The sequence below is a fragment of the Pagrus pagrus genome (genome assembly GCF_965226575.1).
Source record: "Pagrus pagrus genome assembly, chromosome: 3".
Taxonomy (NCBI): Eukaryota; Metazoa; Chordata; class Actinopteri; order Spariformes; family Sparidae; genus Pagrus; species Pagrus pagrus.
The window spans coordinates 22734256-22762124 of NC_140187.1; the positions used below are offsets into that span (position 1 = coordinate 22734256).

Sequence of the window (27869 nt, forward strand, 5' to 3'; positions counted from 1 at the left end):
ATAAATGTACCATTTATTTATGATGGTTATTATTGAGTTACTGAAGCATTTTAACACATTTAAACATGGTTGAATCAGAATGCTACAGCACAAGCTATTATGATTTCTTTATGACTGGTATTATGTGTGTATATAAAATGTCAGTGTAAACTATGTATATACATTTCTTACAATGCACATTATTTTTTTAATGACAGCGTTTGACAAGCAGATTTCATAACATGCATTAACCTGCAGCTAAAGATGTGACATATATTTCAAATGAACAGTAAATGTATGAAAAAGAAATCACACAGAAGCCCACTTCTATGTACAACTGTTTATTTTTGATTTGCAAAACATCTGACAAAAATAACATTACATAAACACCAATTTATAATAGAAAAAAGAAGATCTTTGAAAAAAAAAATGAGGCAAAAGATAAATTGCAATTACATTAGAATTTAAGTGACTTTTTTCGATAATTGGAGCCATATCATGCTGACCTACACAGGCAGTTTATGGCAAGTAGATTCATCAGTATGCATGTGTTACAAACATTACATTAAGTGCTTTTGTTGGTTCAGGCATTTTTAATTGAATGAGGCATGATTTGGGTTCACAATGCAGGGTAAGAATTCAATGCCAAATTCAAATTTATTACTCCTTATAAAAGGTCAATACACATGGCTGACAGAGTACTAAGGAAGAGGCCAATCTCATACTCTGACTAACCATCCCACTCAAATTAAGCTGGGGAACATCTGAAGCCAGCTTCATCAACACCCTCCCCTGCATTAAAAGGGTCATATAATGGCACAAAGCTCAGGGTAGATATGACCATGGCGACATTGTTCCTCAGTATTCACTGATCAATAAAACTCTCTCATTTCATTCAGTGTTTACCTGAAGCAGTTTGACATGAATACAAAAAAACTTGGTTTAAATTCACCAAAGTGAGTAGTTGCTCCGTTAATATGATACTAGGATCTAAAAGGATTTCTTTTTTCCCCAATAAGCACCACTAAGTTGCGTACGTTTCAAAAGACACGATCTTCCAATGAGGCTTTGTCGCGCCGCTTGGGGGCCGACATTTTGGACGATGCCTGCATTATGTAGTGTCAATAACACACGACTTGGTGACGCTCGAGATAAAAAGCAGCATTGCATGGATACTGAGGATTTCACCTCTCCTAATTCCCCTTGTTAGACCAAACGTTGGCAGGGAATGATGAAGGTAGCGCTAGCAGACTTTAGGGCAGGAGGAGAGGTGAAGACACAGAAAGGGGTACGGAGGAAATGGCAAATAAGAGGGACAAGGTAAGGATGGCGTACTACAGAGCAAAGACCATGCTGACAGTACCAAGCGGAGCGCAAACACACCTCTCGTTTCTCCTACTGCCATAAAGTCTTTTGGGTTGTTCCTTCTTTACAGCTGCATTCACTCCGCAAAGATCTCTCTCTTGCATCTGTTGCTGAAATCTACCAAGATATTCCAAATGATAGAGCAAAATACGGGAAAGGATCAGGGCCACATGTGAAACATTTATTTGAGCTCAGAGTTTAAAGGTCCAATTTGAAGGAAAGTTGTTGAGTCTCATTCCCGACTCGTCCAACGATGACACTTTGGGTTGGCAGTCCAGACAGGTCACCAGGGTCAGTATTTGATGCAATCAACTATCTTACAAATTGGACCTTTAAAGTAAAAATGATGGGATTAAAGTCGGAATTCTGACTTTAAACTCAAGTCAACTAATTTGTTTACTTGTGGCCCAAATCCTCTTTCATAGCAGAGAAAGTCTTTTTTGGAGTAAATGCAGCCTTACCCTAGCCAGTCTGAGCCCTGTTGGTCAGAGTGCAGGCACTATATTAAAAAAACACTCCCGGTATTTTGTGCGTTAAAAAAAAAAGAAAAAAAAAAGGCAATGCTAAGTCTGAGAAAAGAGAAAAAAAAAACTGTACAAAAAAACAAACTATGAATGACTTCATTAGCTGGACTCTCCCAAAATCTGTGAGATATCTCTGAGGTAATCATTGAAGTATGACTCATTAGACAGCAATAAATACCAACATGAATACAAATATTACAAAAGTAAAAACAGAGGCAAATGCTTAATGCTAAAGCAAAAAATCTGAGCTAAAAGAGGTAGGTTTTTTAGGTAGATTATGGTGTACATCCATTGTGGACACTCCTTTTTGTAAGAACTACATTAAGTTGATTCCATTACAATCCCTGTCCTAATGAACAAAAAGAAAGAAAAGGAAAAGGAAAAGGAACAAAAAGACTTGAAAGCCTTTGCATGGGAGATGGCCTACTGATATCTATGAATGATAGCATACATGTTTTTTTACAGACAGGATTTGTAATGGCAACAGTTATACAAAAAACTTCAAAAATGTCTACCAACATGATATCCTGTAAAGCTTGCTGGTGATAGTGTACCATAAGTTGTGTATTGCAGGCATTGTTACTGTGTTATGTTGCCGATCTTGAGGAAATCTCGCCAAAGACGGATCCAGATTTCAACTGATGTATGGTTTTCAAGTTCCAGTATTTTAACAACCACAATGCAGAGTTAAAAACTTACGGATTCTGAGCAGCCTACCGTGGTGAAAACCAAACAGGAAACTCTGGGGATGCACCGTATTTAGATTTAACTGTATTTGCATGTTATGTACAGTATGTTGGCTGGGGAACTCGATGGGAAAAAGGTCCCAAACACATAAAAGGGAACAGGGGGTTCCCTTCTTATGGTAAGAATTCCCCTGATGCTATGCGGTACTGACAAAAATCTATTTGTTCAATTAGCGGTGATATGAAAACATCCTCGAGACTCTTCCTGTTCAGTTCTAAATCCCCAAGAGCATCTCCTCTTTTACCCTGTTCTTGTGTGGAGGGAACTCTCCCCGTGGCACTTACTTGTTCACTGATCCTCCCACTGTATTAAACATACACAAATCAACACTGCATCTCTATCTCAATAAAACAAAATAGAACAAAATCAAACCCATATCTACATACAGAAGTATGCATTCAGAGAAAAATCAACATGGAGACTTTTCAAAAACTTCAAAAGTCAGTGTTCAGTAACCAAGCACATCATACCCCTCATCAAACTGACATACTATACATATGAGTGGTACTGTCTAAAGACACTCGAGCCTCAACTCCTTGAAGTTCAATCACAGCAGGGAGATTTGTGTGGGACACATGGAATTATATATTTATATATACTTATATACACTTTCATGAAACGTATTATGATTTACGTGAATATGGAAACATTCACAAACTATTTAACTATCTGTGCTATGCAGATCATCTACGCATCCACCCCCGACTGTCGGCTTGTGTCACAGTGACTGAAGACGAGTTGGAATAAAGCCACAGTGGCGGAGAATGGACTCCTATGGTAGGTTTAAAAAAAACAAAAAAAACCCCCATGTGGGCTGAACAGATTAAAGCAACAACCGTCACAACTTCTCACAAAAACCTCTGTGAGAAGATGTTCAGCTCAACAACAAACAAATGCTCTCTCTCTCGCTCTCTCTCTCACCATCTTCCTCTTAGATTACAGAGTAAACCTGGTCTGTGGAGATGAAGGAGGCTCTTGGTCTGATATAGGAGGCCCGTATGGCCGATCACAGGAACAGTTTTATTTATTGAAGAAAGAATCTGAATTTCCTTTACGCCAAGTTGCATCTAATGAAATCATTTGAACTTGACAGGACTTCTTTGGGGAACTGTCTTGATATAAAAGACATGTCATCTCCTTTAATTTTTTACCATAATCCCACATGCAGCAAGCCATACATTACTGGACTCTAAACCTAAGCATTTTAATTCTCTTGCTAGTTTGGTTTATAAGCCATTAGATGCTGTCTGATGAAGCATAAGCCAAAGATGACAGCAGAGAGAAGGCATATGAGTTCCTATCATATACAAGCTTATCTTCCAAGAGCCATGGATAAATAGCATATGAGTGTAGGAGATTATATAATGAGAGTATCCACGGCTCTGGAGTCATCATCTTCGATGTACTGTTATGTATCAGCTGTATAACTAGCTTGGTGATCTATATGGCTTATATTAGAGAGCAGCACGGTATGTTTAGCTTGTCCTCTTTTCTGAAATTAGGTGAATACATCAACCCACCGTTCAACAAATACTAATTTGACAAATCAAATACACAAGCAATCCCTGTTTAAGCGAAACCTAACTCATTCTTACAATAAAAATCCATGATCAAAGTCAAAACAAAGAGCATAGTGTCTCAGAACGTAGTGATAATTAATCAAAAACAAAAAAAAGAAGGGTCATAATTGTATTTGCATATATATATTTCTGCAAAAAATTTGCCTTGAGAAATATCTATGTAGCCCTATGTACAGCCGTGGACATATTATATATACTGTATAGAACTGGTATTTACACAATGCAGCCACTAGAGGGCTGCGCAGCATACATCATCAAACAGGAGAGCCTGGGTGTAGAGGTGCACATCGCCACACCACCACCACCACCACCAGGCCCTCAGACATTCTAGAAAATCCACTTCCCTGTCAGAAATGAAAGGGGTGTGATATCTGTGGAGGTCTGAAGCAGCTTCACAAGCTCTCTGCCCACCGAGCTCACGGCATACTGAGGAGGAACAATTCATGGAATTGTCTTTAAAGGTGAACCGACGTATAAAACAAAAAAAGCATCTACTGAAATTACATCCATATCTATGCCAATTCCAAGTATGGTATGCAGCTATATATTAACAAGACAGGCCCCTTTGCTTTGGCCGCGATTTACTATTCCAGTTAGATTTGGCATGTTAGCCCTTTAAAATCTGTGATAATATAGATACTGTATATCAATACATAGGCTTGAGTAAAAGGTGGTATAACAGTGCTTAGGATACATGTGGTAGCAATTAACTATTTACAGGGAAATAAATGATTAAACACAAGAGAAGATTAATGAAAAACAATTTCAAAAGAGAGAGTAACAAGCCTTAATGCAGGCTTGGTGTGATTGACAGTTAGCAGTTTAAAAGTAGCTAACACATTTAGTGGCTAATTCTCACCTCAAAACCAGGCACCCCAAAGTCCTATCAAAAAAACCTCACTAAAAATTACAGACTATGTTCTGTACTTTGCAGTAAACCTAAACAAAGACATTTTCCTTCATAGGCTGTGAGGCTAGTCGAGTGGCTGCATGCGTGACACAAGCCACGAAGCAGCACGGTTATTTTTAGGTACTGGAAGCTTTTTCGAGAAAGTAGTTGAACCATACCTTTGGTGAAAGGTGAAAGGCATGTGTTTGATTTGTATACACAGTCATATACATACGCTGCCTTGGAGAGAAGCAGATGAAAAACAAACAAACTAAAAGATTTCTTCTGAAACATGAAACAAAAATTCATAGTAATGTGCAGGCACTGCGTTTGCACCGATAAACTGAAATGTCATCCGTACTGTATCTAAATTGTTCTGTGTAAAAGTGACTGTTTCACATAGGTGATGTAAATATAAAACAACCCTAGTAAAACCAAGAGGTAGCTCAACTGAATGGCTAAATGGATAACTGAGTATGTTTGTTGTGTGGGTGTGTGCACATGATGTGCACACACAAAATGTCCAGGCATTTGAAGCAGCTGTTGGTTGATTTAAATACAGACAAAACACTGTATATAGGCAGAAGTTGTATGTAGTATAATTTGTATTAGATTAACTTTCCTTGTTTCCTGTCTCTCTGAGCATCTGCTTGCTCTCCATACAACCTTTACGACTCTTTTAGACGAGACACACATGAAACCACACACTCGACACATGCAAGCAGACACACACACACACACACACACACACACACACACACACACACACACATACATACATACATACACACACACACACACACCACTTTCTCTCTCACATGCGCTTCGTACTCAGCTCCCTCCGTCCATTTTTCTTGTCTCCAGCTTCCTCTTCGCCGCAGCCTCTAGGAGACTTCGCTGCCGAACACCTCCAACACCAGCGGGGTGAGCTGCATGCTGTGCTCCGGCTGGAAGGAGAGCGAGCGGTACTGTTTGGAGTGCTCCTCGTTGAGGCTGCGCAGGTCGGCCAGCTTCTGGATCATCTTGGCGTAGAGCAGCCGTCCTCCTCCTGGGTGGTGGAGCTGGATGTAGGCCTGCAGGGTCTCTGACAGTCTGTCTTGGAGGGCTTCGATCCGTGCGTGATCCTGCACACCTGGGCGGTCTGTGGGAGTGGAGATGAGAGTCTTAAGATATTTATGGTTGTTACATGAGCTAAAAAAAAAACAAAAAAACGATTGAAATTGAAATTGAAATGTTGTAGTGAATTTATTATTATCCAAGAAAACAAACTCAAAACAAAGACCAATTATGAATGAACATGAAACTAATGATCTCTGTATATCTACCATTCTGGTCAGGTGGCTTACTAATTTTAGAGCAGGGAGAGCACATCTATGCATTGTTAATGAGGTGCCTCATGTACACAAAGGAATGCAAATATCCACTTAATTACACATGCTTGCTTGCTTGCTTGCGTAACTATGCATGTATAATATATGCACTGCATCTTCTGCAAATGCATACCATAAGCACGAAAGGCTGACGCTCACCAGAGATATGAAACCCTTCAAATAACTAAGATCTTCACCTCAACATGATTAATGTTGAGTGACAGCTGACGACAATGATTCAGATGCTCTCTAATCAAAATGTTTAAGTTGATCTTTAGCCATAATAAAAGCCATAATGAACATATTCTGTGTTGGGGGGAAAAAAGCTAACGAGATCACTCATGAACAATTCATTATGACCCCTCTATATGTTCCCTCCTTCACACAGTCAGACCTACAATACCTGGAGAAAGCAGGCAGATAGCCATCAGCAGCACGTGTTCCTCCTCTCGCAGGTCGAGCTTCTTCAGGCCCACCTGGAACTTCACCAGCGGCTCCAGCAGCTCCAGAGTGTGGCCAGCTACAGAGAACGCAACACATCGTTATAGTCTGCGGGGCACATAGAACCAGCTCTGTGCTATATCACAGAAGAAAGGCCCTTTGGGGAACAGCACCGCCCCTCTTACCTATAAATATTCTATTTTGCCTGTTGGAGTCATCCATGGAGAGGATCGTTTCCCCCTTACATGCTGTGTGTTCTCAGGCTTGTTTTCACTGAGAACTAATGGCTGAGAATTTCTTTTAACGGGCAAATTTTAATTCAGATCAATGTATATGACATTTATCAGGGGTCGTGGTTTTAATGTAGATGTAAGAATGAGAAGCCAAACAAAAACTGATAAAAGGTTTTCATTGATTATTATGACTGTACCTCAATTTCTTCATTTAATGGCTGGGACTGTAAGGCACCTAAATGCTTTCTGAGCACTAATGAAATTGTGCCTGTTGCATGGAATATGTTAGTGCCAGATACTGTTTTTTCATATCAATTAAGCTTTCTAATTAATGAATACATTTTTATTGAATGTTAGCTTACTTGTAGGCAGTGGTCGGTGTTGAGACAATATTAAACACAGATGCATTTCAAAGACCGTTTGTTTTTTTGTGCTGTTTTTAAAATTGGATTTAAAATAAACTTTCTGGAAAATTGCATTTACTTCACAAAATTAAGTATTGAAAAGTACAGGGCTCCAGAGTGCACCCAAAAATCTGTCAAGTGCGACAAAACATTTTCATTAGTCGCACCAGTGCACTTGAGATTTAATAGAGATTATTGCAATATCTTGTTACATGTGATGTAAATGAAGAAAAACATACATTTCCACCCTTTTTCCCCGTTTACAATTATTTACATAATGTGTTAAGAAATTAAGTTAAAACGTATTAGGAGTGCACCTAAATCATGTGCTGTGGCATCTAAATGAGAAAGTTAGGCGCATCAGTGCAACAAGTTTGAAAAATTCTGCTAGAGCCCTGAAGTATCACACTGACTGGTACAAAATCTCAGGTGCTGTATTGGATATTTTTTTCACAGCAGTTACTAAAACTGCCATGTTACATACAAATCCTTCTGAACTGCCACTGTGAAACAAGGGACAGAAAAGATTTGAAATCCCATCTGGATGAGATTTAACCTTTTTCCTTATTTGTCTTAACTGAAACTTGTGTACTCTTATTTACTGCATGATAAAACACATCTGTATTCCAGTCATGTTCCCGTCAACTATTCAGTGATATTTTAAGAAGCACAACAGAGCTACTTCTGCTGGTCCAGACAGTGGTTGTTTTGTGTGGCGGGCAGGTCAGGAGTGACATTCTTGGGTTGATCCCAGAGAGAGGGGTCTTGTTTGAAAGGCAAATGAAAGCCATGCCCACAGGGGCTTCTGCGGATATGTAAGACTGGTTTTGCAGAAAAACGTGCTCTAGCATCCTTTTCCTATGGGTGTGTGGCCGCTGCCAGTAACCTTATCTCTACTCCGACACTAATGATCCGGTCGCCTCCTTAACGCAGGGCTGCTTCCTAGAAGTGTTAATGTGTAACATGCGCTTCTTTTCTTCGCTGAGCGTTCATACACATAGTCCTCAACACCAGCTTGTCAAACTGTACACGTGGCAGCGCTTAGACTAACCTTTGGTGACGTCACTGATCTGGTATTTAAAGTCCGGCCCACCACAGCTCCAGGACATGTCTTCCAGGTTGAAGCTTTGATTAGAGCGCAGCATGATCACCTCGATGGCGCTGGACTTGAGCAGAGCAATCTGGTCCTCTGCAGTCAGCTCCCTGCAAGGAAAGATATCACCCACTACGTTATAGAACAACAAATAGTCAACTATTAACAAGGGGCACGATGGAGTTTTGGAGAAGAAATTAAAACTCAGAATTTTCATATTTACAATATTAATGAGGTAATAATACAAACTCAGAAATATTTATTTTTTCCATTACTGAATAAACAAGCTGTTCTCAGAGGAAAATAAGGTCCTCAGAACACTGTTTGAAGCTAGAAAGATGGCAGGGTCCGCCAAATATAAACAAAGTAAAACAGTATGAATTTGTCCTTTCCTTTGAGGATAGTTTGTTTATTCTGTTTATTCAGTCATTAAAACAAAGAGAGTTTGTTTATTTAGTTTGTTAAGGCATAAAAAAAAGATTATCCAATGAAGATCTTTCTCTTCTGATTAAAACTCCTTTCCCAAAACTACATAGTGCACCTTTAAACTAAGAGTCCTCAAATAACTTAAATCATAGCGGATTGGTCATTTTTTATTTGACAGAAATAGGTACACCAGTACAGCTCAAAACTAGTAAACAAGTACCTCTATTCTGCATGTTTATGCATGTGTTAGTAAAAGGATTTTGCTTATCAACAGTTTAGTGACTACGGGTTCAAGGTCAGTCAAATTCTTCAAAGTTTATCAGATGTATGCTGTGCAGGAAGAAAAAAAAATGTTGTTTTGCTTCCTCCTGCTGTGATGGAAAACTAATTTGATAAACAAAAGTCAAACCACAGTAAAATCCTCCACCTAGTCATGTTATGAAATGTCTTTAAATGTTTATAAGAATGAAGCTACTGAACGAGCAGGAGACATGAGGTAAAACCTGCAGATCTTTAGGGGAGGTCTGGGGTGTTATTCAGGGCTTAGGCAGCAGATCATAAGTGGACAAACATTCCAGAGGTAATCCGACCACGTCCATCAATCGCTGCCAGTGGGAACGGCAACTTTCAGGAAATACAGGCCCCGACTCATTTTAGCCTTGACTTTGGGGTGACCCCCCGAGACATTGAGCGTTTGTCCATGTCAACACACTTAAAGACAAACATGCTTAAAGGCAACAGTTGCCATGTGTGGAAGGCGGGGAAGAAACAATGAAAAGGCCTTGACCAGCCTTTGTAATTCTGCCTTTACGGTTGAAAATAATGTGCTGGCTCCTGTCTTCCAAAAACAAATGATTCTACTTACTTTTATTTTCAAGGTTAAGATATTGTTCGCCTTCATATCTCCTAATCGACCCTGTACTGATTCATTCATTTTGACAAAAGATAGTTTTCCTGCAATCACTTTAAAAAAATGTGTGATACTCAGATAAAAACCTGAGGGTGTATGTAAGAAACAAACAGGTTACTTCCCAGTACTAGAGGAGTGTCTTCTGCTAAGGTTAGGCAATCACCCATTAACATACTTAAAGGGCTGAACTTCACACTGACAACATGCCCGTGGCAAATGTATAACCTCGTCCAGTGGAGGAACAACAACACATGAAAGATTTTCCACGACGTGTCAGCTCTCTGTAATATACAGTCTGTCAGTACCCTCCGGCCTTTAGACCACGGTCATCGCTGTGGCACAATATCGACTAATCGGGCAGGAAAACAAGTAGGTGTACAAAGTCTAAGTCACTCAGTGACATGTAAATAATAGAAAACACATGAGAAGAAGTGCAGAAAATCCGTAGTCTGTACATGTTTGTTTAGGCAAAGATTTTATTTTGCCAGGTCTTTTCTGTATCCAAACAGAAAATCAGATAAACACATGGTCATCTGACTTTGAACTCAGAAAATATGCACCCTCTTCTCTATCTCTAGGTCACAGTGGTGTGCAAAAAAATAACAGACCAAGACAAATTATATAAAGCACTCACTTCCGCTAATGAACATGTTTAAGCCATCTCTTATTACTGCGAATTTGGTTCGACAATCTGCTTTTGCTGGGCTGTGGTCATAGGAGTCAAATTCTACATAAGGCAGCCGTTAACAACCGATGCAGAGTGACAGAGTTAAAATTCTGTTGGAAAGTTGCTCTCCACACACCTGAACCCAGGGATCATCTTGGCAAATCCAATGACCTTCTGGATACTATAGGAGACCAGGTCAGCCAGGTGGGGCAGCATGGAGAAGCTGGAGCCTTCCTCCTCACTGGAGTCAGGACTGCTGCCCTGCTCTTGGTACATCATCAGCAGGTTGTTGAAGTTCATTTTGGTGTCTACTGACTCTGCAGGAAGAAAGATAAAGACAGCAGAATAGAGAGAAGACAAGAAAAGAGAAAGGAGTGGTCATACACCAAAGAAAAACAATATCACACTATTCCTGTGTGAAAAGACACACTCTGTGCTGAAACAACTGAGAGAAATCATGGAATAGAGAGGGCTTGTTGATGGAAAGGATCATCGGAGTGTCAGGTCAGTAGGCGTGAGAACGAAAGCTTAGATGACAGCTACGACAACATGTGAAGCATGCAGAACTAGCTGGGGTTGTTTTGAGCCATTTGTCTCCACTGAGTGTTGGCGGAAGGCCACGTGACCATGTCCCTCGCTGTGTTCGCTCCATTAGTGACGGATGCATTAATGAACTGATGTTTACTAGTAGGAGTCAGGTGGCTGGGGGGCGACAGGTTATTCCAGGATTTTCCACTGGATTCTCAGAAAAGCAGCATAATATGCAAACAGCTGAACTGGAATGAAAACCTGTCTTAAGTCAAGTATGAACTCTTATTTTTCACAATTGCCAATTGTGGGATCTGACTGAACCTTCTACTGAAAGTTAAGATGCTTTTCTTTATGTTGATGAAGGTTCTCAGTCATCCAGGTCAAGGTAATCTTAAGTGCTGTATCGTAGGCAACAGTTCTCCCCTCCAGATAGTTAGATTGATGAGAGGTGAAATGTCTTCAAGAAACTGAAACAAGTCCAGCTGCCTACGATACAACACTTTGAATTGTTTCTCTTTTATTAGTCAGATATAATTCTAGTCAGGTAATACATATTGTTCTTCCTTGTTCCAATATAACATTTGTTTCTGGGTGATTCCTACAAAAGCATGACTGTGCAGGACAAACTAGCTTCAGTGTAACCCTCATTGTTTTCACATGCTTTTTAGTGAAGCCTCAATAGTGGGTGTCTCTTACCTGGAGAGTGACTGAAGGAGTCAGAGGAGGCATCAGACAGAGAGTGGAGCGAGGCAGCTCTGCTGGCGCTACGTGTCACTGGGCCCTCGCGCACAGGAGGCTTGACAGGAGAAAAGGGAACACATAAGGACCTCGGTAGATTCTTTAAGTCTGGTCACCAAAAATTAAAACCACATTTTTTCTACCAATTAATAGAATAGAATATTGTTGATGGTGGAATAAATGTATGTAGTAAAAAGCCTCGCAATCTTCATTGACATGCAAACGATGAATTAGTGTTCATGGTTTCTGTTTCTCATTAAGAAATACAAAACATGTGGTTTTGTTGTAAACCTGAAAAAATGGGATCGAATTACTGAACTTGACTTTAAATCGGTGTGTGTGTGTGTGTGTGTGTGTGTGTGTTGTGTGGGGATGGAAATCTGTTACAAAATGGACAACAGCACTGCAGGTTACATGTCGGAGAAGACAGAGGTGTTCAAGGTAAAACTCAAAGCAATGTTTCCAAGGAGAAATGAACCACTGGGTGTGAGATTTGTGTGCAAACAAGATCAAACGTGACTATTGTTGGGGGGAAATGGAGTACAGCTGAAGCAGAAACAAATTCTGATGTGAGGAACAAATAAATGCTGGTTAATGCACAACAAGGTTCACACACAGATCCCTGCATTCATTTGAAAGTCATGTCAATATTGTTACTTTGTGGGACAATGGATTGGAAGTGACAAAGTGTAAAGCAACATAAGTGTTGATCATGTGTAAACAGAGCTGGAACTGTTACATCAATCTTAACACAATCACAAGAATATCAGCTGTTTCTTTTCTGTTTGATGTCTTTTGAGATCATGAAATCTTTTTTTATCTTTAAAAATTTTAAAGATAGAACTCAGACAGATCTGACAGCAAAACAATGAAATAATGATGACAATGATTGTTGATGACATGAATTGTATGAAGACACAAACCCTGAAGCGGCAGAAGTCAGAGTAGGAGTCGTCATATGTTTTGTGGTGAGCCTCCACCAGTGTGGCGATGACCTGGCTCTGTTCGTCGGTGAGCCTGGGCCGCCGCGCCTCCCTCTCTGCTTCGCGCTGCGCCTCCTCGTCCTTCCTCCGTTGAATCAGGTCCTTCTTCCTCTGCACTTCCTCATCTGTCAGAATGACTGAGGGTGCAAGTGTTAAGAGACAAAGAGGGAGAGTGTTAGAATTATATACACACCCACACACAGGAAAAATAAACTTTGCATGGGAAATACAGTTTTCACACGAGCAGAAAACAGCAGGGCAACAAGTGGGGGACATATATACCACCAGAATTGGTTGAAGGCACACCACTTTAAAAGCTTTTCAGTATGTACTTGTGTTTTACATTGTGATGACAGCTTTGTCAATGTAGTGTTGGGTGGAGGGGGATTGTTATTCTCTAGAGGAAGAGAATGGGAGGGGACGGGTCCATATGGAGACCCCTGCTGCACTGAACAACTGAATGCATTGTCTTTGTTCTGTTCGCTCCTTGTTGTTCTAGCCACTGAATTAGCTCACAGAGACATAGAGAGAGAGACAGAGAGAGCTGGGTCTCAACAACAAGCTGCTGTTTTTGCAACAGCAATGCCACTGGCTCCCGTTCATGTACAGTAAATCTCAGAGTTGGTGCCACCACTCTTGTGGTATTCCCAGGAACGCACTGGGGACAGAGAATGCGGCTGGAAGTGAGGGGCCTTAGCTTAAAAGAGGGCTGCGGACAATATGCGGATATCGGGAGAAAACAAGAGAAAAATGTACCTGCTATTTACAGACAATGAAAATAAACAAGACTGTGTGGAAAGAAGAGGCCTCAATAGATTGTACATAACAGCAGGTGTTTAAACTTCAGATGGAGTAAACTTACTGTATACAATGTGGGGAGGCTCCGCCAGTTCAAATGGAACATGTAAACACTCTAACGGGGGCAAAGACCCAGAGATACTTGAACCCGGTCCAAATATTACATAATATACAAGAGGGACAGTCGCCCCCCAAAACTGTGAAAGCAATTGTGAAGATTTTTACTATCAAATCTTCAAAAAAAGAAACAACAAGAAAAGTAGATGTAATGATACTTATGTACAGTCGGTTATATTGGTTATTTTATCTTGTTAACATGGGATGATGATCTTGAATGACTCCGCATCAAAGTTTTGATCCATTTTCAACAGTGTTGGGCAACCACAAAAACCTTTCACCTAATTATCCCATCCTAGCAATTAACATAATAATGTATAATACACTGGGATCAGCCTGAAAACCCTACACTATTTACATATATGCATTTAAACACACAGTGTTAGGTTGAAGTATTGACCCTAGGACATGTGGGTCACCTGTCATACTTACACTCTTTCATCATGCCGATGTCCACGCAGCGCTTGAGCCGGCATGCCTGGCAGTGGCGCCTGTTGTCCTTGGTGATGGTGCAACTGCCATTAAAAGGACACGTGAAGCTGGCCTTGCGCTTCATACTGCGCCTGAATAAATATACATTTTACAGTCAGTTAAAAATAACAGGTACATCAGTTTTCAAACACAATTTCTTAAAAAGAATTCACTGACGTGCATTAAAGATTTTTTTCTCTACGTGTGTGTCTGAAAATGTTGATAATGGAGCTCTGTCTCAAGTGATTTAACAGGTACAGCACTGTGGCAGCTTTAAAAGTGCTTTGCACAAATAATCATGGTAGAACTGGTTAAATATTTTTGCCCTTGAAGCCGGGGACTGAGCAAAACAGCATAAATATGGATGAGTGCCAAGGAATCCAGGGGTAAAAGACGAGCCTTGCCAAACTGTGACGCAAAGCATAATGATTTAGTCAGTGATGGACGTGTACGTATGACCAATTATACACAGACGTGAGCGAAAACATACAGATAAGCATGCTTGGTGAGAGTTCAAACAGGGGCCAGCTGAGAGACGAGGAAGGAGATTATCAAAACATCCGTCTATTTCATCCTCTCCCTTTAAATATCAACACTGCCAAGAGGAACAGACGCAAACGGGGCGGATACATCGAACACACACTAGCTTACAAAATCACGACTTGCTCCAGTTTTGTCTTCAGTTAAATTGGAAACTCGCGTGTGTATCGGTGAGCGGGCGGCAGCTGGGGCATTAACTATAGGACCGAGCTCATTTGTATTCTCTACCTGCTGCTAGGCATTAGTGTGAACTCCAATGTTGTCAGTGTGTGTTCTTATGTAACTGTGGGTGGTAATTACATTTAATGTGTGTGAATGTGGGTGGTCTTTATATATGCAAGTGCAGACCTGTGTTTGTATGCTAATGTGTACATGTGTCAATAATAACGTGTTTCTTTCTGTTTTCACCAGGTTGATTTGAGCGATTGTTGTAAACATTAGATTTGTCAATTTGTGTTGGCTTCACAGTGTATCTGTAAACTCCAATATGCATTTGTGTACCTGAAAAAACCTTTGCAGCCCTCACAGGTCATGGCGTTGAAGTGGAAGCCGGTGGCTTTGTCGCCGCACACACCGCAGATCCGCGGGACGTTCCTATCGAACTCATCAGAAGCCTGAGTGGATGTACTCACAACTGTGGACTCCATCACTAAACAAAGAGATAACAGAGGCGAAAAAAGACACATGAAATCAGTTCCTAGTTATAAACATGTTTCACTTGCTCAAAAACTCTGCCACAAATCAGCAAAATAAACAAGAAAAAAGAGAAGAAAGATGAATCAAGCTGCCAACTTCTAACATCTGAAGTAAATTTAAAACGATTTTTCTAAAGTGTATGACTTCACAAGATATGTGACAACAAAAGTGTTAATGTCTCAACTTTCATCTGCTTTTTCCAATAAAGTTGCTGTGAAAATTAAACAACATGTGAGACAAATCATGTCGTTCCACCTGTCTCCATACCAACCAAACAGTGTCCCCTACTTCAGGACAAATCCAAGTCCCCAGTCTTCTTTGGAGGTGAACTCAACTCCAGTGTTTTTTGTCCTGGGGCGAAGAACGGGAGCCATATGAATCAAGTGGAAAAACCCTTGTTCCACTCCAAAATGCTGGATCTGGGTTACATTTGATTACATAGTGCTCAGAGTATCTATTTCACTTAACGGCCTCGTAAGAGGGAGGGGGGAAAAAAAGGCATGTCACCGCAAGGCTAGCATCCTCATAAACAAACAATCACTGTCTTATTCACAAAGCTCCTTTCTCATTCCTTTCTTTGCTTTCACTGCGGAGTGAAAGCGAAGCAAATGATGGAAGGAGATGAAGGGCTGAGGGAGGCGACGGGAGGGGAACTAAACCAATACAAACCTCAACAAACTCACAAATCAAAGAGCAAATGAGGTAAGGGCCCAGCTGAATAATTTAAAATGTTTGACAGATCACTCCATCACTCATGTCTAATTAAGAAAACATGGGTCCTACTAAAAGTTTCATATACTTTCCTGTTGTTTTTACATTAAATAAAACAGTAAATATGAAGAGTGTGCCTTTAAGCCAAACTGTGTTGTTGACCACTTTTATTAGCAGGACATGTAGTCCTCATTAAAACAAAGGGTCAAAACAAGGAAGGAAACAGAGGATCTAGTCATTGCCTCACTGCTGCAGGCAGCATGGACAGCAGTGACTCGAGCTTCTGCCGTATGTTGACGTCTTGTATCACAGCAACACAAGCTTCAACCAGGAACATCTGACATAATGACCGTTACAGTAGAACGAATCAGTAAATATCCACACAACTGGATGTGGCAGCAGCTGACAGCAAATATTTGTGGAGGAAAACCAGTAAGCAGATTGAACTGAATTCCGATTTACAAAAGACCACAGAGAGGTTGGAGGAAAAAGCACTCGTTGTGAAGAAAGCTCAAAGCAGAGCGGTCATTTCTCACATTATACAGACAGAAAGAAAAACAGATGTAGGGGAATAAATCGAAATTGTAAAGCCTGACAAATATAACATTTTATTTGCTCTCCAGTGACAAAATAGGCTCAGGTGTGTCCTAAAGTCTCCTGTTTTCTCCAACTCTCTCAGTGCATAATCTCTTCTGCAGAGGTAAAGCACACATGTTGAGTCAAAGGTCCTTCAGAACAACATACCAGCATATGCACTGATCATCAATCATATCAAACAAATGTCATGTCTCTATGACAGTGATACAATAGGGTTTTATCAATGGACATATCAAGATAAGGTCTCCAGGTTGTTTACAATACGATAACACTTGCCATCAGGGTGATGTAATATGATTGGTCACAGGTCACACTTACCCCATGCAGCCTAAGTTATGTGAGCAACTATGCTGGCCAAGGCCTCTGAATCAACACTTGAACAGGAAGTTTAAATTATAAGAAAAACTATTTTCTGCAATTGGGAAAATACAATGGATCACTACCACTGACATGAAACAAATCAACTCATGCTGGACAGATCTCATTTGTGTCCAACGTGATTTTTTTACAATCCTCCTGCAGCGAGTGTCTAAACACCCCTGCGTTGTCCCTGCCTGCCTCATCCATCAGATAAACGTTTGCATGATGAGTGTGAATGCATGGCGCATGGAAATTAAATAACTTTTCTGAGTCATCGCGTTGCAGGGATTCTTTTGTGTAGTATTTATTATGTATGTTCGTATCACGACGATGATGAAAATACGATTTTAGCTCTTCATATGTCATTTTGAAGAGGTGACAAATTCTCAACAAACGATACCATTTATGATCCACGGGAAAAACTGCAGTGTCTGTGACATATGTATGTAATGATAAACAACATCGGCAAGTATAAATGAGACAGCTCTTTTGTTGAAATAAATAAATAAATAAAAACTGTTCTATTGCATAAGGGCAAACTAACCCCAGCAGGCGTTCACACTCATCACACTGTGAACCAACAGGAAAGACACCCCTTTTTTCGTACTATATCATCAGCTGATCATTGAAGTCAGTCCTCTGTGATTGCATTCAGCCTTGACAGCCCATTACACTAAATGCACAGTAGTACTGAGAGAGCGCTAAATAATGCAGCAGGTTATTAGAGCAGATCTGTACTCATTCCAGTCTCAGGCACGCAAAGCCAGGGAACAGGTTTTCAGCTCAAGGCTTCTATGTCTCACTCTTGACTGATATACATATTTGTGTGTGAGGCGTTTAGCAGCATCAATCAAATCTGCCATTGCAGTAATAATGTGAAATATTACTAATGTCTCATGTGTTACGACGGCATGAAGGATAAAACAGAAACAGTGTAATTTCTAATTTGCTTCAAGGGTTGACTCCTGCTCCATGACAGCATGACAGTGTGGATTTTTTCACCTGCCAGCTGGCTAATTGAAGCAGATATGTATAATTACAACATTTGTGTGCTTGTAGATTGTAACAATTTTATCAATTACAAAATCACTGCCATGTGTCTTAACCGGAGACATTATTCTTTTCCAACAGACTGTATTCGTTTAACATGTTGGAGTCCAGGAACTTTTGCAGCCAACAAGTGTTGAACAACTGAACAACTAAAACTTTTTTAAGCGAGAAGCCGATTTGTTGGTTTTTGGCATGAATATGATGACAGCGAGACAGCGAGTTATGCAGCAGAAATGCTTCGAGACCATAGATAGAGTTCTGTATCTAAGTTTGAGACCTTTTCTATGTTGGGATGTACTGATGCCATTTTCTTCCCAATACCAATTCCTATGCCTGACCTTTGTGTATTGGCCGATATTTTGTACCAATCCAGAACCATATATGTATTATTATTATTATCATTATTATTATTATTATCATTATTATTTTGTAAACAGCTGAATACTACCAACCCTGTGCAGATGTTTCATTGTGGATGTGCTTGAAGTTACAGGATTTGCTGGTTGTTTATAGATACTGGCTACTAGTAACAGGGTCACATTTCTAATAATTAATTAGGTGGTATTGGATCGGTGTGTAGACTTTTGTACTCGTCAATATCAATTCAGCATTTTAGGCAGTATCGGAACCATTTCTGATACTGTTATCGAAACAACCCTATTTGCTGATGTTTTACTATTCTGTGACGTCAGATTTGCTTTTTGCAAATTTTACTCTCCAGACCAAACTTTTCGACCAACTTCTATGGATAAAAAATGTATTGGGATGTCTTCTGTCCAAGATTCCACCTAACCGCTTTAGTTTCAGAGGTTTGACATAAATATAATGTCGAGCTGGGACTTGGAAATAATGTACTTGTTGTAAAAATAAACCAAGTGAAACTAGGGAAACAAGGCAACTGGTAACATTATTCAGACTTCTTAAGTAACTAATGTTTAAACAACATTCACAATTTTCCATCTATGCAATAAAAGAATGAGATATAATTCTTTCAATGTGATTTATACTAAAAATTCTAGAAATACTAAAAATATATATATATATATATAAATTCACACAGGAACATAAAAAATGGACTTCAGACATTAGTTTCTAAACTACTTGCATTCCTAGTCTACTTATATCCTTGAATTTTTGGACTTCAATGCAGATATAATTGTTATCAGATGTACATCTTGTTTTCTTGAGAGTCCACTTACTGCATGCGTTCCTTCCACTAAAATAAAATAATTAAACAAAGGTGCAGAGATTTGTTTCATTTTTTCCCCCTGTCATGATCATGTCTGCAATCCTGGGACATCAAAATAACTTTAACAAGGACTGACACAAGTATAAAAATGGCAGGGAAGATAAAACATGGAGGTCAGAGTCACTGAATGACCGTGAAGTTGCACGTATTCCAAGCACGGTGGAGAGCTCCTGAGGGTTATTAAGGTAGCTCATCTTAGCCACATGACTAGTATGAGTAGAAATAAGCCTAAACCAGCTGAAGGAGACAAATCTCTTGAACACGAACGACTTCTATCTGAGTGGTACGGCTGCTACATTGGTTTATTTTAAATACTTTGAATCTCTTACGTTGCCTGTTTATTGAATGAGCTCTCTCTCCCTTAAAGAAGCGGCAACAGTGTACATGAGTGACTGAATAGTACGCATTTGAAACACTGCATACTCAGTAGTAAGTAGAGAAGAGGAATGCAGGTTTAACATTGTTTACACTGAATATCCCTCGAATTTACTGCTTGCTGTAGTATGTACAGTATAAACCATGGTGGGCACATCTTTTTATGTTTTTGCTTATGCATCCATTACACCTCACTACACAGGCAAATTCTCATCTATTGCCATCTGAAGGGCCGTTTGCTGTCAGAGAGAGGAAGATGCAGCTTACAGGACAGAGCAGTGACAGCAGTGTAGGAGGGAGACATGGATGCACGAGAGAAGCAGGCCAGGGAGGAGGCTGAGTGGAGGAGACGCTGGAGAGATGGAGTAAAAACAGACAGGGATATAAACATAGATCCAGCGAGTAGAGGAGGGGTGACCTCTTTGTCACAGTGACTTTCTGTGTCACTAAGCATACCCTGCTGGCTGCGGCGGATATGAGAGAGAAACCGTGATGAGGAGTGGACACACAGCAGTGGCCCAGAGAGAAGCGATCAACACAAACAGCCCTTTGTGAGTTTTTTGCGATTTAAAAAGGACGGCTAAAAATACACAGTCAGAAGCCACTTCAATTACTGGCTAAATATAAATAAATGTCTCATCTCTGACAGCTTCTCATCTTGAGAAGTGTCGGGGGGAAAAAGCTATTTGCTATTCATGTTGGAATCACTTTTATAGTACGATTTATTTCTGTTGGTGTTGCTTCACTCCCATTTTTAAAATCAAGGAGCGGCTGTGTTGTACGAGCGTGTGTGAGTGTGCACTTGTCCATGTGACAATGAAATATCTGCTGGCTGACCAACTAAATTGTATTTATGAAAAAAAACTGGTGTTGACATGTCTCCTCTAAAGGACTTTAATTGTTCAAAGCACAGGATGATCAAATTAGAGAACACCACACGTGACAACCACCACACCCTCCTGCTCACCCAATGAGAAATAACAGTCAAGACCAGGACAGTTCTTCAGTTCATGAGATTTGTAAAGGCCAACATGATGCAAGATTACCTAGTGGGGTTTCCCCAAAACATTTTAAGACTTGGGCGAAGCAGCAGTATTTATTTAGAAAATTTTAAAATGTTTTTACATTCCAATTCCAATATCTGTATATTAAGAATCAACAGTTCATTGATCTTTGAAAGGGAGTATTTGCGTTATTACCTTCTCTAAGGGGGCTATGTGTTTGCCCGTGTCCGTTTGTTGGTTGGTTGGTTGGTTGGTTTGTCGCCGGGATTACACAAAAGCTACTGAACAAATTTCAACGAAACTTGGACGGAGGATGAGTCTCAGCCCAGAAGAGACCCCATTAACTTTTGATGCGGATTTGGATAAAATTACACAATTTAAATTAATTTGTCAGGGAATAAAACATGGATTTTGATGAAAAAAATCTGACAACTTCAGGTGGCTGGTGGTGGCTACTGTTATACCATCATTATATCAGTGGCATAACATCATTTTAAAATAATGTTGTTTATCATAATGATTTCTCGGACAATTTAACGTCCAACAAAGACTATTTATTGTGACAGGCCCATAAATCCTTCCAACTCTAGTAAAACTGCTGGCAATATGACAATTTTTACAGATAAAAGTCAAAGAATAATTGATCGTACAGTGCAAAATGAGCACCTTTTGCACTGGTTGTACCTTTCGCTCTGCAACAGAATAACCCTTAGGTAAGAATTAACAGACGGACTATCTGAGAGACCAAGTGTTAAAAAGAAGGAAATGCCATGTGAAATGGAAGCCTGGAAGTCTAAGTGACACGGCGGCAGTGGCCGATGAGCAAGAGATGAGGCCTGCTGTAATTATGCGCAGCACCGCAAACTGACTCTGGCTTGTCATTTTAACTGGGTGGTGAAAGCTGCAAAATAAAGACATTACCCAACTTTGGTGGTGTAGCTGGAAGAGAGGCTTGGGAGTTTCCTCTTCTCTTTACCCAACAAACTAGCTGAGGGAGAACAAGTGCTACTTAGCATGCAGCGGAGCAGTGACTCATCTTTTCCTCCTTTGATTTATTCACATCATGGCTGAAATGACACGCATGTGTCTCATAATCCAGGGACCGCCATCCGAACTGGTCCCAGGTTGAATTTAAAGACGAGACGCTGTCTGCAGAAGCCTGAATGTCCAACAGATGATAGAGATAGGTCATCAATTTTAAAGATAAACTGTCTGCACTGAATGAAGATCAACACGTCAGAAAAACCACTTGTCTTGTCATATAACAGAATATGTTACTAATAACCTGCACTACATAAAAAGCCCAGTGATTAAATATTTATTAATGAACACCTGGCAGATTTTTAACTCGGGTGCAGTTGAAGGGATATCCAACCATTCTGCACAACATCCTCAGAAAAATGACACAACCTGCAACACATTTATCACTGTAAATCGTTTGCACCATCTGCATCCCAGGGTCCCAAATGGATACCACTAACTTGCACCTTCTAATTAGTTGACACTACATGTCAATCAATGTGAAATTAAGGCTCGAGTACAGATGGTGTGAACCTGAGCAACAGACAGTAGAGGCTTGTTAAGTGCTATTATGAGAAATTGTAACACTTCATGCGGATGATGGTGCACGATGAGCGTAGAACATATTAAGTCATGGATGTGTGTATCACTGCTGCAGTTACTGTATCAACAGTGAATTGATATTCATACAGGAATAAATGGCAAAGTGGACCATGGCAGGAGTCCAATACCACTCAAAGGTAGCTTATTTCCTTCTGTTACCTTCACCATTTCATTTGCAGCTACACCATTGTCTCAGTATGTGATTACCAAACAGGAAAGTGGCCATTGGTTTTCCTTGTCAGGTGCCTTGTTACTTACAGAAAAGACATAATTGAGACCTCAGCTGCAAAAAAGATTTGGACTGCAGCCCAGATGTTAGATTAACTTTCATCAAAGTCAATATCAAGCGATTATAAAAACCCACCCCGCACCAACGCCCACTGACTAACAAACCTAATTAAGTGGTGCCATTAGTGCCTGGGCGTTGAAATGAAATACGATTGAGGCCGGGGCACGATATAACAAAGTGGGTAAAGAGGAGGATCCAGACAGCATTTCAAGGAGGGATCATTTTAACTGCACGCAGACGTGCAGAAGAGAGAAGGGGAAAGCGGGAAATAAAAAACCTCTGGCATCACGTCCCAAGAATGTCAGCAATGAGCTTACAGACCACATCCCAACACATAGGAGTCAGAGTCGGAATCACATCCAGACCTATAACAGCGCTGGAAGAAAGAGAGGGATCGCTGTGGAACGCCTGAGTGGGAGAAGGAGGCCCCTCTGACAGTCCAATGAGCATCCTGCGTCTACATCACATGACGCAATCCCACAAATGGTTCTGAAATTGTTCCATGCTGCCAAAAGTTTCGCTTAAAGGGGAAAAAAAAAGAGAGTGGGAGAAAGATTTAAAGGAGGAAAGAGAGAGAGAGAGAGAGAGAGAGAGAGGAGACAGGGAGAAGTGGTGGAGGGAGAAGGGAGAAAACATAAGGCGATGTGTTTTACTGCATACCTCGGGCTGGGTCACTACGAGTACAGAAGAGACATAAAACAAATCAATTCTGGAATGACCCGGGCTGCAGTGAGAGCTGGGTCTGCAATGGAAAGACATGGGCTTGTGGTTCATACATAGAAGTACATACAGGCCCACAATAATGGCAAAATAAGGTGAAATGAAAGAAAGAGGATGGTAAAGATGAAGGAAACAAGTACCTTCAAGAGAAAACATGATTTGAGATTTGTGACAGAGGACAGAAGTTTAGTTCAAATCTGATTGGTGTTTAGAAATTTTCTTGGCAAAAATACACGGAGAGAACAGACAGAGAGAATGAGCAAAAATAGACAATCGGGGTATGTACATGAATTTTTTTAAGCACAGTCAAGCTACCTCAACTAAACATTTTCAGACCCTTGAATCCTTTATCATCACATCTAAATTGTTTCTATAAATCTAATTGTGGAGAATAAAAATAAGCAATTGATGTAATATGTCACTTCATTTACTTTACCAGACGTCCATTTTAACTTAACTCATAATTATTTAATGCTGGCTAATTTTGACGCAAGGAGACACACTTAAATGACAACGGGATTGTATAATTTCAAATATTAAATGATTTTTGGTTTAGATGAATGATTGTGTAGCTAAAACACCTGATTTTGTTAAAAATAAAGCATTTTTCAACTAGTATATTTGAATTTAAGCATCCTAACCTTGATAACATAAAGGTTAAAGATTCTGTACGAGTCCTAGACAATGCAGACCTGTCAACAACAAACTAGACAAACGGAGTCTGTAATGCAGCTAAACAACTGGCTGAGCAGACTAGTCCAGTCCTGTCCCTTCGTTTCCCTCTCTCTCATTCTCCCTCTTGCAGCCTCCATGGGTCTATCTCATGCTCTTTTCCTACGATCACAGGGAGCATGTTACAGCAGCAGTAATAGCACATGACAAGGTGACCTGTGCCCCACACAGGATGGGCTAAACTGGGGTGGAAGGGGTGGGGTGGGGGGTCCCATGTCCCGTGTCCAACCCTATGGTCTCTGCACCACTCCCCCCCCTGCCCAGGCCCCAGTGCTGGCCTGTAAGGGGAGAGAGAGGCAGTGACGGCAGCCTGCCCCCTTATACTGGGCCCCTTGCTGGACTCTGGAGAGGGGAAAGAGACGAGGCAGGGAGAGGCCCACTTCAACACACCGAAAATCCAGTTTATGTCTATGCTGAATTTGACAGAGAATTCACATATTCGAACACACAGAGTCGTGCACACAGAAGGCCGACTGGACAGAACCGGATAGACAACAGACATGTGGGTGAGGTGGGTGCAAATACACTTAGCCCACAAGTCCAAGTTATATAACCTCCATAAAATGCTGTCTCTCTTTCAGGAAATAATTCTCTTAAAAAGATGTCAAATATAAGAAATTACTGGCTTTTGTATTTATTAATAAAAACCCAACTTTTGAAAGGTGAAAAAAAAACAATTATATCAAAATTACGCTAAAAGAAATCTGTTATCTCGTAAATCTGTACTTACTGTACATCCCCTGCCCTACATGCCAAACAGTGACATATATTTTGCTTTCAAGGAAGAATGCTTTCTGCATGACGTCCGCTCCACATACAACAAATATTACCTATGTGATGTGTTTGGCCTAGAAACCATCAACCACGGGAGGTAATTGCGGACCCAAAGACATTAGGGGTAAAGTTAACACTTCATTAGTCTCAAAGGCAACTAGAACATATGTGGCGAACAGCACGCATGCACATGCAGAGTACATACAAGTGGGTCTATACAGTGAAGTACAGCAGCCTCTTTCTTTCTATAGGGTTACATGTGAGAGGAAGCGACCAATTACTGTAGTCACGAAAGGGGGGAGGGGCGGGGTATTTCACTGTACAGGAGACCTAATGGACTGTACCATTACAACAGCACACAGCTCCATGAACAACCTGCCACAGTTGCAGTAAATAGAGACATAAACCAAGCCTGTGATGTAGATCAGTCCTACTGACAAAATATTTTAAAAACAGCTTTAAAAGCTGAAACATACTCTGTCTTCAATTGGGTAAAGTCTCCCGTAGTGTCCTACATAACACACGTTCACTCGTAAATTTCCACATCATATAAATTCGGAACATGTGTGACTGTTGGTCTTGAGTCTGTTAAGTCGTTGAGAAGGTAAACTGCATTCATTTAAAAATAAAGAGGCTGATATATAAACAACATGGGTCAAACTGTTTCATAAACAGAAATGGATAGGTGTGAGAATGACAGCACTGAGCTCACCGGGAAAATAGGTAGGTATACACACCCCTTGCTGTTAGCTGTGTTTGGCCCGTTCAGGTTTTCTTTAAAGTGTTGAGCAGCAGAGAGAAAAGAAGAGCCCCAGGCTGTTTTTAATTTCAGACTTTAAAAAGACAAGACGCTCACAGTAATTAATGATGTCATTACAAGCTCAGTTCTCCACCACTATTAAGTGGTCGATTCAGGTGTAAAAATATAGTAGCAACTATATTTAGTTGTATAAATATAAATAGTTCTACCTACTGTGGCAAGTGTGTGCGTGTGTGGAAGTGACGGAGAACTCCTTCCACATTCAGGTAAATTGTCGCACATGATTTCATAATAACATAAGAAAATTGTAACTATACATGACATTGAGTAGCTGAGATCATTGCAGGTTATCACTATTTCATCATGTGTTTATCAGCACAATAACAATTTGAGATTATATCACCCTGTGCTATTAAAGACGACTAAACATGCTCTCATTTGGACTGACAAAACTCCCAATACCTCTACGACTGTATTGACAAATTCCTTTTCGGTCCAGCAGATTTCATCACACAGGCCGTAAGTCAGGGATAAGGCTTTTGCTTTTAACAGTGTCGGTGATTTAGATCACATGTGGTCACATTGAGTTAACCAAAGTTTTTGAAAGTAGTGATATTTCTAATTCACAACTGTAAATGTTATCGCTTTAGTATACAAATATTACAGCCTTATTAAATGCAATATTGATAATAGCTCGTACATTACAGTACCTTGTTCTTAAGAGATTTCTTCTCACATGTATAATGAGAATAAATGTATTTCTGATAACCAAAGTAAAACAGATGTGAAATTGCGAGACTGCAACAGTCAGTGGAAATCTGTGCAAAAAGATGTAACTCAAAAGCACTATACGTTAGGGCCTATTTACATGTGAACAGGCAATTTTACAGTAGCAAACTATCATTACGAACACGAGTGCACATCAGCAGGTATGACTTCAGAGTGAAAAGAGAAATGTCTCACCTGAGGTGTTAGCATGCCCTTGAACAATAGGTAAGACTTGAAACCGCTCCTCAGTTTATCCCAAGTTGTTGATCCTGTTCAATACAAAAGCAAAATGGCATGTCGCAAGTCACTGAGTGGGCCCATACCTGACCTGCAGTTACTCTGTTTATGTAACACTGACTTATTTTCAACGGAAACATACACACTCAGGGGTAATCATCATATAGCAGTAAGGCGATTAACGCAGGCAAACCCACTGATTAAACAACACACTTTAACTGTGCTGAGCCGGTTTCTTTTGTGGTCCTGGTCTACAGAAAATACAACAACTCAAGTCTCGACTTTAGCATTCCTCCTGTGCATGCGAGTTTCATACCTCAGCTCAACTTTTCCCCATCAAGACCGAGTTGCTTTTAATCCTCTTTAGTCGCCGTCTCTCGTCGTCTTCATGCTCGCGCAAAGTGTGTCCCCTCCATGTTGACTGGGTGGGTTTAGCTCTGAGCTGAGAAGGACCGCGTTGCACTAAACTCAGAAATGTGAGGAGACTTGGGGGAGAAAACGTCAAACTCGTCCGCCCTTCCAGACGTTGGCTCACACACACATACACACACACATACACACACACACACACACACACACACACACACACACACACACACACACAGCGGCGCTGGTAGTAGCTAACGTGTTAGCGTGGCTAGCTGGAAGCCTTAACCCTAAAACGCGGCACCAAGTTCAGCCAGCGTATTAACCGTTTTACGACCGCCGCCGACCAACACTCAACGGACAAACGGCCGAGGCGCGACTGGGTATCACTGACGGGGCGAACGTACGCGCAAACATGAAGAAAACTCAATCACACCTACGGTTGTCCGACGAGAATTACCCCTCCTTCTTCAGGACCCAAATAGATGGCCATTACTTTTTGTTATGCACCGCCCCCTCTCCAGGAACTCTACGGGAAAGAGGGATTTCCCCCCCAGCCCCTCCGGTAACCAATCACAGGTGGGCTCGGCGTGTCTCCTGCGCTGTGATTGGCGACATTTCAGCCCAGTCCGGCTCTCTTTGGTTGGTTCCGGTGCCCGTAAGGCGGGGAGCCGCCCCCTCAAACAGGGGTGTGTCGTGACGTCAGAGGTAACGAAGAGGTAAACAACTTTGACCGCGTGAGGTTTAAAGCA

General features: G+C 40.7%; 1 protein-coding gene across 3 annotated transcripts; it reads right to left on the reverse strand.

The window, feature by feature from the left end:
• Nucleotides 1–310: 310 nt before the first annotated feature.
• LOC311254411 (vitamin D3 receptor B) lies at nt 311–27866 on the reverse strand. Of its 3 annotated transcripts, none has more exons than XM_084348161.1 (10): nt 27558–27866; nt 26710–26783; nt 15308–15455; nt 14228–14358; nt 12821–13017; nt 11856–11955; nt 10765–10945; nt 8584–8735; nt 6858–6974; nt 311–6225 (listed from the first exon to the last, which is right to left on the reverse strand). In XM_084348161.1, the coding sequence occupies exons 3-10, from the start codon at nt 15451–15453 to the stop codon at nt 5969–5971; spliced, it is 1281 nt and encodes a 426-aa protein (XP_084204287.1). In that variant the 5' UTR covers nt 15454–15455; nt 26710–26783; nt 27558–27866; the 3' UTR covers nt 311–5968. The 3 variants fall into 3 exon arrangements, with proteins under 3 accessions (XP_084204287.1, XP_084204286.1, XP_084204288.1); XM_084348160.1 differs by having other exon boundaries at nt 27068–27866; XM_084348162.1 differs by lacking the exons at nt 26710–26783; nt 27558–27866 and adding an exon at nt 21770–21964.
• Between the last annotated feature and the right edge of the window lie 3 nt (nt 27867–27869).